Source organism: Manis javanica, chromosome 1 (assembly GCF_040802235.1).
Source record: "Manis javanica isolate MJ-LG chromosome 1, MJ_LKY, whole genome shotgun sequence".
NCBI classification, from domain to species: Eukaryota; Metazoa; Chordata; class Mammalia; order Pholidota; family Manidae; genus Manis; species Manis javanica.
The window spans coordinates 224,485,900-224,501,752 of record NC_133156.1 but is presented as its reverse complement, the minus strand read 5'-3'; the positions used below and the strand labels follow the sequence as shown (position 1 = coordinate 224,501,752).

The 15,853-nt window shown below is 34.7% G+C and overlaps 1 protein-coding gene across 4 annotated transcripts in view; it reads left to right on the top strand.

Moving 5' to 3' along the window:
* The window catches only part of UBXN2A (UBX domain protein 2A), a 36,619-nt gene that overhangs the window by 6,219 nt on the left and 14,547 nt on the right, over positions 1 to 15,853 (top strand). For all 4 annotated transcript variants that reach the window (XM_037005567.2, XM_037005566.2, XM_073215959.1 and 1 more), the window contains 2 exons: positions 8,787 to 8,841; positions 13,809 to 13,947. In XM_037005567.2, the coding sequence (XP_036861462.1) occupies positions 8,801 to 8,841; positions 13,809 to 13,947 (180 nt within the window). In that variant the 5' untranslated portion in view covers positions 8,787 to 8,800. The remainder of the gene's footprint in view (positions 1 to 8,786; positions 8,842 to 13,808; positions 13,948 to 15,853) is intronic.

Sequence of the window (15,853 nt, the reverse complement as noted above, 5' to 3'; positions counted from 1 at the left end):
CTTCAGTCACCCAAATTTACATTCACCTTCAGATACTTTGAAGACTTTTTTTTGCTTTGGAGACTTCTAAGTGGGAGCAGTAGACCACTTTTAATGCCCATTTTCTGATCCTCATAACTTTGGGATGGGTCTGATGGATTTTCAGTGGCTATTAATGAACAGCTCTGCCTTCTATTTAAGTATGCTTAAAACTTATTTTTTTTTTTTTTTGAGAGGGCATCTCTCATATTTATTGATCAAATGGTTGTTAACAACAATAAAATTCTGTATAGGGGGGGGTCAATGCTCAATGCACAATCATTAATCCACCCCCCAAGCCTAATTCTCATCAGTCTCCAATCTTCTGAAGCATAATGAACAAGTTCTTACATAGTGAACGAATTCTTACATAGTGAATAAGTTCTTACATGGTGAACAGTGCAAGGGCAGTCATCACAGAAACTTTCGGTTTTGATCACGCATTATGAACTATAAACAATCAGGTCAAATATGAATATTTGTTTGATTTTTATACTTGATTTATATGTGGATCCCACATTTCTCCCTTTATTATTATTATTATTTTTTTTTTTTTAATAAAATGCTGAAGTGGTAGGTAGATGCAAGATAAAGGTAGAAAACATAGTTTAGTGTTGTAAGAGAGCAAATGTAGATGATCAGGTGTGTGCCTGTAGCCTATGTGTTAATCCAAGCTAGACAAGGGCAATAAAACATCCACGGATGCAGAAGATTTCTCTCAAAATGGGGGGTGAGGTTCTAAGCCTCACCTCTGTTGATCCCCAGTTTCTCACCTGTGATGGCCCCCCTGCAACTGTGCCTGTCTTAGGTTGTTCCTCCCTTGAGGAATCTTACCCGTCTCTGGCTAACCAGTCATCTTCCGGGGCCATACAGGGAAATGTAAAGTTGATAAGTGAGAGAGAAGCCATATTGTTTGAAAAGGTTAGCTTTTTACTTCTTTGCAGATTTATGCCCTGTGGCTTCTATGCCAAGCATTTGTCTTGAGGAATCTTTACCACTTGGAGGAATTATGATACTCGGTAAATTCGATATGAGGCACGAATTCTATTTAAGGGTTGTAGTTAGGAAGGAAGAAGAAAAGCTATAGAAGTAGCAGACGGAAGAAAACATAGGAAGATTGATTATTTCTTTGACATATCTTCTTGTAGAGTAACTTAAGCATGTATAGGTTTAAAACTACTAATTAAATTGCACACACACATTAACATACTAGGAATACAGTTACATAACCAAAGCAGATCTGTAATTACCAGCCATCTCCAGTGAAACCTAGAAAACCAGTTAGGCATCCTAGGCATTTGTGAAAATGTATCTATAATATGATGGATATTGTCCAACTGTACTTGAACAGTCTGAGAGAAATCAGACAAATTAAAACAACCCATTCCTGGGAACTGTTCACATCCCATATGTTCTTTTAACAGTAGATAGTCTGTAGTTGTAAGATTTTGGAGCGCTACAACTTGCACTTCTCCTAATTCTTGGTTGAGTTCCAACAGTATAGATCCAGTCAAATTTGTTGTTTTACTGTATGCAAAGGCCAGCTTAGATATCTCCTTCTTCATTCCAATGGCAAGTCCAGGAACCAGTGTGATGAATGCAGCTATAGCTGTAGCAGCACCTGGATCTTTGTTGAGGTTTTCTGATGATCATCTGGTACGACTCTTCCAGAGAGTGCTGATGTTGGAAGTTCTTCATATTGTATCTTAGTTCATTTTCTGGGTAGCCAAATTAGGCTTTGATCCTCTGTTAAACACAAACAGACCCTTTGCCCACACTTTGATATGCCCTTTATACCATTGTGTAGAACTCATTGGAGGTCACCACACAGGAACTGCTTTTTTTTTTTTTTTTTTAAGAGAAAGGAATATTATCAGAAAAATGTACCTCCATAGCCGATCATCTGACACCCTTTAAGTGATCAAAATTAAGGATATTTAAAGCATGCATTAATCGTTGATTTACAGTTGGTTTTATCCTATCAGGGAGTAATCCCCCATTTCTTTCTTTTTTTTTTTTTATCATTAATCTACACTTACATGAAGAATATTATGTTTACTAGGCTCTCCCCTATACCAGGTCCCCCCTATAAGCCCCTTTACAGTCACTGTCCATCAGCATAGCAAAATGTTGTAGAATCACTACTTGTCTTCTCTGTGTTGTACAGCCCTCGCCTTTCTTCCTCCCCTCCATGCATGCTAATCTTAATACCCCCTTTCTTCTTCCCCCCGCTTATCCCTCCTTACCCACCCATCCTCCCCAGTCCCTTTCCCTTTGGTACCTGTTAGTCCATTCTTGGGTTCTCTGATTCCACTGCTGTTTTGTTCCTTCAGTTTTTCCTTTGTTCTTATACTCCACAGATGAGTGAAATCATTTGGTATTTCTCTTTCTCCGCTTGGCTTGTTTCACTGAGCATAATACCCTCCAGCTCCATCCATGTTGCTGCAAATGGTTGGATTTTTCCACTTCTTATGGCTGAGTAGTATTCCATTGTGTATATGTACCACATCTTCTTTATCCATTCATCTACCGATGGACATTTAGGTTGCTTCCAATTCTTGGCTATTGTAAATAGTGCTGCGATAAACATAGGGGTGCATCTGTCTTTCTCAAACTTGATTGCTGCGTTCTTAGGGTAAATTCCTAGGAGTGGAATTCCTGGGTCAAATGGTAAAAAAACTTACATTTTTTAAATACAGGTATTTGTTTTTGTATACATACCAGGGAGGATTTAAAAAACAGTCTTTTTTGATATAGTCTGAGAGTTGAAATATTTTTAATGCTTTGTGGAAATGTCTAGCTTGGTTGTGTATTATTTTGGGGAAAAGTGTTTTTAGTTTTGAATCTGTAGTCTCTGGGGTCTTGGTTATCACAAACAATCTGTCATGACCTAGTAATGACATTTTCTTGACTATATTGTCTTAAGCATACATAAGAAGTAATCTGCTTTGGGAGGGACTTTTAAAAGTCATGAATTAAAATTAATTTGTATAGGTTGTTAAAGCATTGCAATGTAGTATTTTTTAAAGCTTGTTTAATTTTAAAGCGTTAAGGTCATTTTTTTCTCTCTCTTCTGTAATCAGTTTGGTTGTTTTTCTTAGTTAAATAAGTAGACATTCCAGGTTAGATAGAACAGACCTGATTCTTCCAAACTTGAATTTTGACAGCTAATAACTTTAATTGAACAACAGGCAGTTAATAATTATTGTCTGTGTTTGATTTTACATAGCACATCCACATATTACTAACATTTCTCTCTCTGCCCACATTGCTTTCAAGCCATGAGTCAACCAAATGTCTTATGGAAGCTCTTTTAGTTTTAAGTTTATCTTTATCCTAGACATAATAGACCTGCTCAAATTCATTACTTTAAATATGAGTTCAAAGTACTTTTTACTGCTTCCAATTTAAAATTTGGGAAATAAGAGGCACATTATTTTTCACTGAGGATCCAGATCTTTGGAATTACTGCCATTCTTAGATTATTGAGTAGTTTTCTGATAGAGCCAAATTGCTGCCTTTTAAGAAGCTAATGAAGTGGTATTTAAGGACTCTATGTATTTATCTTTTAAGATAGTTTTGTATCCCAATTTTTATTATGAAAAATTTCAAACATATACAAAAAATGTGGAGAATAATAAACTCCCATGTATACTCCTTATCCAGCTTCAATAATTTTCAAGTAACAGCCTGGCCACTTTCGTTTCAGTTATATTCCCTCTACGCCCTACGTTCATTTAATTATTTTGAAGCAAATTCCAGTTATGGTTATTTCAGCTAGATATTTCAGTATGGATCTAAAGCAAGCACATACTTAAGAAACTTAGAGATACGGTCTCATTGTCACACCATTAAAATTAACTACTACCCCACATATACAGTATTCAAATGTTCCTGATTCTTTCCTGGCTATTGTAATTAGTTGATATATCTCTTAAATATTTAAGAAAGGTATTTCCACTTTTTCTTCCTGGTAATGTATATGTTGAAGAAAATGGATCATTTCTCCTAGAATTTTTCACATTGAAGCATGTGTTTGTGTGTATGTGTGAGTGAATGTGTCAGAGAAATTAGCAGCCTGTGATACCATTGCCTAGATCTATTTGCATTAGGGGTTGCACATTGGGGATATTCAGTTCTATAATCCTCATTTAGCTGAATTCATTTACAAATGAACTTCTTTCACTAAGTCTTTGGCTACTAAGTTCATATAGGAAAGACAGAATGAATACTTGATTCTGTCTCTTTTTGCCAGTTTTCAAAATAATGAATTGGTACACTAATATTCTGGGGAAATGACCAGTAGGTGAGCTATGAATTTACATTTGATGCTCTTCAGTTCATATAATTGTTTTCAGTCCTGTAACTGTCCAGTAGTAGCTTCTTTAAATTGACTGCTGAATCCTTTTGACACTAATTCAAGGTCAGTCCAAGGCACAAAATTTCCATTTCCTACTCCAGACTTGGAGTCAGCCACTTCTCCAAGAAACTTTGATTCCTTTTAGGAGGAAGTAGTATTTGGAGACCACAAATCTGGGCACTAGGTGTGCTCAGTGTTTCAGTGGACAGAGCTAGTCTATATTTTCTCAAGAGAAAAATGCAACATGAGTTCATTATGATATTTCCAATTTGTAACTCAGGATTATAGGATTTTTACTTGGCTTCTTTGATTTTTATATTTCTTATTCTTATTCTGAAAAAAAAAGCTTGGTTTGTAGCAACAGATTATAATTACTTTGCTTTATCTCAAGTTTTCTCAACTTCAGCACTATTGACATTTGGGGCAAAATAATTCTTGTGGTGGCTCTCCTGGTTAGCACCATCCTTGATCTCTTCTACTACATTAGCAGTAGCAATCCCCCCAAGTTGTGACAGCAACAGAAATGCCTCCAGCCATTGCCAGTTGCACTCTGAGGGGCACAGTTACGTCTTCGTTGAAACCCGCTGCTTTGTCTTTATGCCATAGTTTCATAAAAACAATACTAATAAATTGTTACTAATAATATGATTACTGGGAGCTGTGTTTTTCCTTTTACAGTTTACCTCACTGGGATACACAATGAAATTACTCTGTTTTAAAGTTAATTGAAATAATCCCTCTTTGCCTTAACTTGATAGTGATTCAGTTAATTTGTTTTATTTTCACTTTCAGTTTTTAGGGATTACTTTTTTAAAAATGTAACTTTGTTGTTTTTTAAAAAATTTGTACGTGTGTACAATACTTAGATGATTCCAAAGTTGACTAAAAAACATATTCAGGGAAATCCATCCTCTATCCTTGCCCCTTCCGTCCTATCCTCTCTCTCTCAGCTTATAGGGTAAACATTTTTTAATTTTTTGGTTTATTTTTTCTAATACAAACAAGTTTATATATTCATGTCCACCTCTTTCTTAAACAATAATATATTTTGCATATTTTTCTCCATCTTGCTTTTTTATAGTTTATTGTATTGATCACTGTAGCCATAAAAATTAGTTTTTACTGTTGTATCCCACTGTATGAATTTATTGTAGTTTGTTCAACAAGTCCCTGATTGATGGACATTAGGTTTTTTGCAGTCTTTGCTATTACAGTGAATGCTGTAAAAATACTGTAATGAATAATCTTGGTCATTCACCTTTCTATATTTTTACTAAAGTGTTACTGGGATAGATTTTTAGATGTGAAATTTCTGGATACATGTGTAAAAGAAAAAACAGCTGGACAATAGTTAAAGTGGTAAAAACAGATTATCTTTAGGAACTATTGGAATGGGGAAAAGACCTCATTGTGGAACTGGTTTCAATTCTGAGCATAACTTGGACAAGTGTGGATTTATAGCTAAAGGAGCAGAATGGAAAGTGGACAAGTGGATGGAAAATTACTAAGAGAAAACGTTTAGGTAAAAGGGGATCAGGGTTGGGGTTGGTGCTGGGAGTTGTAGGAAAAGTGTCCTCTCTTCCAGGTTATAGAGAAATCTACCTATGTTTCTTTAATAAAGAGTTTGCATTTTTAAGTTTTTTTATTGTGGTAAAATATATATAACAAATTTGCCATTTTATCATTTTTAAGTGTACAGTTCAGTGACATTACTTATATTCACAGTATTGTGAAACCATACCTCTATCCATTTCCAAGACTTTTTCCTCCCAAATAGAAATTCTGTGTCCATTAAGCAGTAACTCCTCATCCTCTCTTTTCCCAGTCCCTGGTAACTTATATTCTACTTTCTCTGTGAATGTGTCTTAGATTTCATATAAGTAGAATCATACAATGTTTGTACGTTTTTGTGTGTGGCTTATTTCACTTAACATATATTTTCAAGGTTCATCCATGTTGTAGCTTGTAGCAAAACTTCCCTCATTTTTTATGACAGTAAAATTTTCCATTTTGTACACACATTTTGTTTACACATTCATCTGTTGATGGACATTTGGACTGTTGTCACCTCTTGGCTATTATTAATATTGCCTCAGCCACCAAACTTCCACAGAGGCTGCACCATTTTACATTACCTATAGCAGTGTGTCAGAGTTCTAATTTCTCCACATCCTTGCCAATACTTGTTCGTTTGTGTTTCACTAAGTAATGGTCATCCTAAGGTACATAAAGTGGTATCATTCTTGTTATCAGGCAGTCCAGTCTAGAGAGATCTCCCTATGCACTAGGTGAGACGGTATCCTGGGAGAGGGTTCTTGACTCTGATTAAGAAAGAATTATCATGCAAAGACTAATATTAATAAAGAAATGTACACACTCAAGGAAGGAGTGCAGGCATCCAGGTGAGCAACCCAGTAGTTTAGTAAAACAAAGTACACACTCCAGGAGGAAGTACAGGCATTGTTTAGAGATGAACAGTACCCCTGGGGTACAGGTTGGGTGGTCTTATAGCTGGAGTATAAGCAGGGGGTGGAATATTCATCTAGATAGGTGGGGTTTTCTTGGAATAGGGAGGAGCTTTCTGGGAAAATAGGGTGACACCCTTTTTTTGTCTTTAGATGGTTTCTACAGAACTATCCTGGCCCCAAGAGGCATGATTTTTAGTATACTAATAAGCCTATAATGTACTTTGAGGTAAAGCCAGGGTCAACTTCTCCATATTGGAAACAGTCAGTTTTGGCAGATCTGCTATCTATACCCTCATTTCCTATATCCCACAGAATAGTTTCCAGGAATGCTGAAAATCTAAACAAGTGCCTTACCAAATGTAAATACCAGCCAAAGTCCCCAGCCCCACCATGCTCATTTCTGGCTACCTACCTACTAAAACATTTTGAATGATGTTAAGCATATTTTTCATGTGCTTATTAGTCACTTTATGTCTTCTCTGGAGAAATGTCTGTTCAAGTTCTTTGCCCATTTTTTAATTGGTTTGTTTTGCTTGCTATTTTTAAGTTGCTTTTTTCTTAATTCAACATTTGATAGATTGCTGTAAACCTTAGGCTACTTTCCAGAGTTCTATGTTGGTTCTAAAAGTTTCTGCTTGTATTTCAGTGTTTCTGTGGGGAGCTTGGATCTATTTAATGGCATCAGTTCTGAAGTTTCTTTAGATTTTTAGATCTTGGGTATATTTGGAATTTGTGTTGGTTACAGTGACTCCATATGAATATTGAGTTCATTTAAAAGTGTTTTTTTCTGATTTTTCTTTTAAATCTAGCAGTATGAACTCATGGGTTTTTGTTTAATTCAATGAATTATAGTTCATTAGTGTCATTTATTTTGATATTCCATTTCCCAGATTGTCTAGTGGGAACCGCTTCAGAAGACTTCAGTGTCCTTTTGATTTTATCAATCTTTGAACACCTTTTTACTTTGTGAAGCAAGAAGATGCTCCAGGATGTTTTCTTTTCCTGCTCTAGCCCTGGAATCAGCCTTTCCCTAGGGAGCCATGGTTCCTTTTCCTTTTCTTTTTTTTTTTATTTTATTTTGAAACCAAGATCTGGGTGTTTGTTGCTTACAGATGGCTTGGACTGTTTTGAACATTGGCTTGTTTGCTTTTTTCTTACAATATTTTTGTTGTAAATGTAAAACAGTATTGCAGAAAGTTCGGGAAAGAGAAAAACCTGTAATTCTATTACCCCCACCACCATCCAGCATAAAACTTCATTTTTGCTCCTCACTGTCCATGTTCTCTTATGCATTCAATTGCATTCCTACCATATGAATGATTTTTGTTTCCTATATTTTTACTTATATGTTATCTTTTTTCCATTTACCTACATAAATTGCTTCATAATTATCTATAAGGGATACATATTATCCCATTAAGTAGTTATGCCATGATTACTGGGCAGTTAGTGTATTACCAGTTTTCCCTAACAAATAACAGGTGTGGTGGACAAATTTTCTGTATATAGCTTGTTTTGTTCTTTGAAACTCCCAGAAATACAGAAAATCAGGGTCAAAAAGTGGCTTTCTATAGCGTGTAAACACATCTTCTCAGTGTGCTTATATTGATTTGATTTTTGTTGCTTACTGGAGATGGAGTGGAATGTTCCATTCACTATTGTTTGCTGATAAATCAAAGGGTACCTTATAGTTTATCTTAATTTTTAGTAAGTTGTTATTTTACCAGAAAATTATCAGAATCCAAATTTATTTTTTATTATTGTTGTGCTTTGTAGATGAAAATGATATCTTTGAGTTTGGTCACTAATACTTAAGGCCTTTTTAGTGCTGCAACTTTAGGGCTATATACTAATGTGTTAAATAATATTAATGCATAGATAGGAACGAACTTACTCAATAAATTCAGAGCTTTAGCTTTTGTTTCTTTTTACTTTTTCAGTAAGGCAAAAGAGAATGAAAGAAGTAGATAATCTTGAAAGCATAGAAGAAGAATGGTAAGTAAATTAAACTGAATTTTCTTTGTTATTAATGCATTTGTTAGTATCTTTCTCTATTTACAGCATTTCAATGACTGATACAATTTGTTTTCATTATGATTACTTCAGTTAAATACCTAATAGTAATATATTTTAAAATAATGTTTTTACCATAGCTACATTAAAAGAATTTTAGTCGTTACTAAATCTTGATTTATAAAGTGTTAAATTTCTCTCTATCTCATATTCTGTTAATTCAAGTGAAAAACTCAAGCAACTGTTTACTTTCATTAACCTTTTGTGTTTACTACCTTGGTATCCTAGTAGAAATAAAAGGGATTGGAATCAGATAAACCTAGGTTTGAATCCCATCTCTATCTTATGCTATCTCTTTGTCCCTTTAGCAACTTAGATTGCTTGTGCTTCCGTATCTGTTCTATAAAATGGGGATATGCATGAGTGCCTGAAAGGTGTTTGTGAGAATTAGATAGCTGATAAAAAAACCACTTCATGTAATATTAGCACATAACAGGCACTCAATAAATGGTAGCTGCAGAGTCTAAGGTTCTTATCCATACAAATTCTTTATTTTCACTAATCCGAGATGAAATCTTTTTTTTGTCTTATGCTTTTTGTTTTAAATATTTAAGGAGGTAAATTTGTTTCACTCACAGTCCGTTTAAGGAAAGAGACAATTACTTATTTCATACTTACAAATGCCTTGTAAACTCATCTATACCAAACAAGTATTTATTTTTTCACTAGAGTATTCATTATTTTATGTAAATATTTGATACCAACTAAAAGATTCTCAGGCTTCAGCATATAGTCATGCTAATGAGTATAATTTATTACAATGAAAGGATACAAAGCAAAATGAGAAAACGGAAAAAGCATATGGACCAAAGTCCAGGAGAAATCGGCACAAGCTTCCAAGAGTTGTTGCCTGGTGGAATCGCCTGAAATGCACTTAATTCCTCCAGTAATAAGTTATGACAGCATATGTCATAACTTATATTTTCTCCCAAGGAAGTTCACTGAAAATGAGTCTAGGGTTTTTCCTGGGGACTAGTCACATATAATTCTAGGCTCTCACAAGGAAAGTAAGCAGGCCTTTGAAAAGATAGCAGGCCTGCTATGTTAACTCTCTTTCTCTGTAGAAATAAATTGAACGAACAATTTGAAAGATTAAAATTAACTTAGAACTTTTTTCAGTGACTTTATTAAAACATAATTCACATACCACACAATTCATCTATTTGAAATGTACAGTTCATTGGTTTTTATTTAGTACATTTACAGAGTTGTGCAGCCATCACCACACTCAATTTTAGAACAATTTGATCACCACAAAGAGGTTTCCCATTCCCATTAGCAGTCATACCCCATTGTCCTACCCCTGACAACCATAGTATACTTTCTGTTTGTAGATTTGCCTATTCTGGGCACTTAATATAAATCGAATCATATGCCATGTGGTCTTTTATAACTAGCTTCTTTCACTTAGCATAATGTTTTCAAGGCTTCATCCATGTTGTAGCCCTGTATGAGTACTTTAAATTTAATTAAATAATTATCAACTATAATTCAATTTTAAATAGCTTAATAGTTAAACTAGTAAGGTGTCTACATAAATAAAATAAGAGTTTGTTAGAAGCAGTAGTCCAGTAAAAAAATGAAAAGAAAACTGATTTCCTAAGTGTATTATTTGTTCAAAGACTATAGTTGTTTAAAATCCATATTTACCATATGTCCTACCAAAGTATACACAGTCGCAAATCTTTCACGTGTGTGGACAGCAGCTAACTGTCGCGAACACAGTAGTGAAGGAGTGAGCAAAAGAGGCTGTTCTGTAGCCAGTATAGATGTTTCAAAGTCTCTTTCTGAAGCTTATGTACCTTTTATTAGAGGAACTCCTGAGACTTCAAGGCTACTGAGCCATACAACTTTGGTAATCTGGGTTTCCAGGTTATGAAGAGGAGTATTGATGTTTCATCCTAAAATGATAGTGACAAGGAAAATGACAGAGTAGGACAACAAATATGAAATAATAAAATTACCTGGATGTATTTAATACTAAGGCAAGTCCTCACCCAGTATGCTCAGGGGATTTTGCTATATAATAGCTTGATATGGTAAAATATAAAGGGGTTCCCTGAAATGTAAAGAAATAATAAATATGGTGCACTTTTCCTGTCTATCCAAGAATGTCTTTCATGCTCTTTTTAAATTACTACTAATAGATTTTATTTTATTTTTATTTAAAGTATTGTTGGTATACAATCTTATGTTGGTTTCAATTATACAACACAGTGGTTCAACAGTTACCTACCTGTATTATTAAATCTTCACCCCCTCTAGTGTGGTTACTACCTGATACATTTTATTTTTAAGAGTAGTTTTAGGCTTAAGGAAAAATTGGGCAGAAAATATAGTTTCTACATCCTCATCCTCCATCCCCATCCCCTCCACACACCACACAATTTTCTCTACTACTTAATAAACATCTTGTATTAGTGTGGTGGATTTTTTACAACTGGGAACCAATATTGGTACATTATTAACTATAGTTTATATTTGGGTCCACTCTTTTTGTGAGTACAGGTCTGTGGAGTTTGACAAATAGTGCTAATGTGTATAGCGTTGTGTTCTTATTTCCATATACCAGTTATTGCTTGTTGGTATAAAAAACACTTGGCTTTTGTATATTAGTCCTGTATCCTGCAATCTTGCTGTAATTGCTTATTAGTCCCAAGAGTTTTTGTTGGTTGTTGATTCTTTGGGTTTTTACATAGATAGTCATTTATCTGCAAACAAACACTTTTTTTCTTCCTTCCTGATCTTCATAGTTTTATTTCCTTTTCTTGTCTTACTGGTTTAGCTAGTTTCCAGTATGGCATTAAAGAGGAGTGGTGAGAAGGGACATTTTTGTCTTGTTCTGACCTTAGGGGAAAATTTACATCTATGTTCATGAGAGAGATTGTAGTTTTACCTTCTTGTTATGTCTTTGTCTCATTTTAGTATTAGGGTAATGCTGACCTCACAGAATGAGTTGGAAGTGTCCCCTTCTTTTATTTTCTGGAAGAGATTGTAGAGGATTGATAACATTTCTTCCTTAAACATTTGGTGGAATTCACCATTGAAATCATCCATGCCTGGTGCTTCATGTTTTGGAAGATTATTAATCACTGATTCAGTGTCTTTAATAGATGTAGTATGCCTATTTGTAGTATCTCTTTCTCCTTGTGTGAGTTTTGGTGGATCGTGCCTTTCAAGGAATTGTTCCATTTCATTTAAGTTATAAAATTTGTAGGCATACAGCTGTTTCTAATGTATCTACTTTTCTGTAAGAAGTTGTCATTGCTCTGGAAAAAGTGTAATTATAATTAATACTTTGTGATAATATGGAGTGTCTTAAAAGTAGAGATTGAGAGAATTACCTAGAAGAGTAAAAAGTATATACCTAAATTAAAACATTCTCCTGCATATAGCATTTTAATAACAATATAGTAATGGCTATTTTGAGAGACAGTCTAGCAAAGTGATATAGAGCACAAACTCTAGGTTCAACTTCCAGCTCTTCCTCCCAATAGGTTTGTGATCTTGGGCAAATAGCTTAAGCTTTTTCTTTATGTATTATATGGAGATAAAAACAGTACAGAACTTTTAGGTCTTTGTGAGGGTTGAATGAGTTAACACCCATAAAGTATTTAGATAGTTCCTATCATGCATTAATAAATGCTCAATAAAAATTAAGAGAGGCTTTACAACATATCATGGTTAGCATAAACTTCAAAGATTAACAGGATGGAATTCCCTTTCTGCCACTTACTAGCTGTGTAACCTCAGATAACCTCTCTATGACTTATCTACTATATGATTCTTGGCACAGTGTAAGAGCTATAGAAGTGTTGATTAATATAGAATCTGGGAAGTAATTTTTTAGTGTATTTATGAATTTTTCTATGTGACCAGAAAAGATCATCTGAACCACAAGCCATCTTTTCTGTCAAACAAAATCGTAGGTAATATTTCTTATATGATGAAATACAAATAAAAAATAAAATCCTGTAAATGGAAGTGGGCAAAATGGGTGAAGGTAGTCAAAAGATATAAACAAATAGTCATAAAATAAGTCATAGCAATAAAATACACAGTACGGCAACTATAGTTAATACTGGATTGTATATTTGAAAGTTGATAGGAGAGTAAATCTCAAAAGTTCTCATCACTCACAAAGAAATTTTGTAGTTACATATGATGATTGATGTTAACTGGACTTAACTATGTCAATCATTCACAATATATGCAAATACTGAATCATGCTGTACATCTGAAACTAATGTATATCAATTATACCTCAGTTTTTTTTTTTAAATAAAGAATTTACCAGAGTATTAAACCACTGCAAATGAAAATCTGTGGGAAATCTCTTCTGAAGTGTGCAAAGGAGCAAAACTGATTAAGACAGTTAATACTGATGCATTATCATCTTTAGTTTCAGAAATGCTTTCTGTTACCAGAAAATAGATAGTAACCCCTTTTAAAGTCATTTTGAGCCCTTTACAAAAGAACACATTTTTTACCCTAGTTTTCATCCTAGTGAGATTTTGTCCCACAGAGGACATCTGGTGATGTCTCGAGATGTTTTTCGTCATTACAACACTGCTGAGGAGGTCTGCTAGCCTGCTGGCATCTAATGGGTGAAGTCCACAGATGCTGTAGCACATATATAATGCACAGGACAGCCCCACACCAAATTATTCGTCCCCAAATATCAACAGACTGAAGTTGAGAAAACCATGCTCTGGACTGTAAAGGTAATGACTTCCCAAGCTCACATAACTTAGAAGAGGATCTAAATAGAGGGTCTAAACTGTGGACATGGAGGTAGAATCTCAGCTCAGGATTTCTGAACTAGAATAATTTATGTAAATTTTTAGAGAATTAGCAGTTAATAGTGCTTATTTTTCTTCTTTGTGTAGGGTTTGTGAAACAGGATCTGATAACCAACCTCTTAATGATAATCAACAAACAAATTGTGAATATTTTGTTGATAACCTTTTTGAGGAAGCTCAGAAAGTTGGTGCCAAATGCTTGTCTCCCACTGAACAGAAGAAACAGGTAAAATGTCTGCAACTTTTTTCTCTTTCCATGTTTCTCAAAACATGAACCTTCTACAGTGTCTGTGAGGTAAAAACTATTTTCATATTAAAAGTAAGATAGTATGTAGCTTTTTCATTTTGTTGACTTGGCACTTTACTGCAGAAGCAATGGTGGGTAAAACTGCTGGCGCCTTAGGAGAAGCCAAGGCAGTGGCACCAAACTGCGGTTACTCAGACTTGCATGTTCACCAGACATTTTCTCAAAATGTGTGAAGTGAGTCTGACACTTCAAGGAATACAGCTTCCAGTGTTTGTTGCAAATGGTAAGATTTGATTTTATCAACCTTTTTTAGTGAGAATGAGAATTTTGGTAAACTGCCACCATGGACTTGACAGCTTCCCAAAGATTTTTGTGATGATCTCATTGTCATATTAATGGATCTTTTTAAAAATACACTGTATAATGAAATATATTGACATTTGGGAGAACTTCCCCTGCAGCTACATATATTGTACAAGACTTGATTTCTCGTTTTCAACATACTTCAATCAAAACAACATACTGTGAATAAAAGTGATAGCAGTTATGAGAATCCAGCTGACTTTTTGAAGTCAGATGTGAAAGGGATTGATTTTTTTATTAAAGAAAATGAGGATTTAACACTCTGTCCTACATCCCCCTCCTCCCCCAAACAATCCCTTCTCAATCTTCTAACATAGATATATCATAATTTGGGGTTCAATCAATTATGACTTTATAATTTTATGACTTTGTAAATACTATGCAGCATAACTGAGTCATGTATTATGATACTTCTTTTCCTGGCTGCTTTTTAAATTTTCATTAGAATTAATAATTTTTTTCCTTCCACATTGGCTTTATTGTCTTTATGTTTATTATTAACTCATCCCAAACTCTCTGATAGAAGGCTATTTCTTTTCCCAGTATGTTTGAACACATTAGATAATCTTACCAGTTTATTTTTTCTGCGGGACAGCTGTGGTGAAAGCCCTCCATCTTTGTTCAGGGGACTCGTGGCCCTTTAGGGGAGCTATGCTGCCATTGCTCTGGAATCTATGATCCCGAACATTCTCTTTCAATCTCCCCTCTGTTATGATTACTCAGTTCCATGCCTCTTCCAGCCCTTAACCTTTATGTTTCCATTTTTATGAAGCCAGTCTTTATGGAAAAAAGTTTGTGTGAAAAGAGTGCATGGGAAATAGATGGCTGACAACGTTGCAAGCCTGTATTGCCTTTACTCTGCTTTCACGCTTGATTGATAGAATACGTTTCTGGTATATGAGCCTTTGTATGTGGCATGTTTTTGCTTCCTGCAAGCTAGTAGAATCTTCTCTCTAACCCTGTGTTCTGATGGGCCTTGATATGAGTCCTTTCTCATTCATTCCATTCAGAAATTTGTTTTACCATTTCTGAGTCTTTTCTCAGGTCACTGCTTTGATATTTTGCTCCCCTGTGTTGCTAGTCTCTCTAGAATGCTTCTACTTACAGATATTGGACCTCTTGGACTAATAAGCCCCTTAATTTTTTTTATTATTTTCCTACTTTCCACTTTTTTCTTGTTTTGTTCTATTTTAATTTAGAAATTTCTTCAACCTTATATTCAGTCTTATTCAGTTTTGTTTTCTATTTCTAAGATCTCTTTTGTTCCCTCCCTATTCTCCTTCACACATCATTTTTTCTTATTTGAGTATATTATCATTTTTGGATTTTCCTTTAGTTTCTTCTGTTTCCGTGTCTTTATGTGCTCTTTTCTTTCTGTTCTCTTTTATGTGAGTACCGTGAGAGCAGAGACTTGACTATTTGGTTATAGGTATAAAAGGGACAGTATAGGATAGTGGTTAAGAGTGTGGATTCAAGCCCTAGCTCCACTCCATCTCTCACTGACTGCATGACCTTGGTCAAT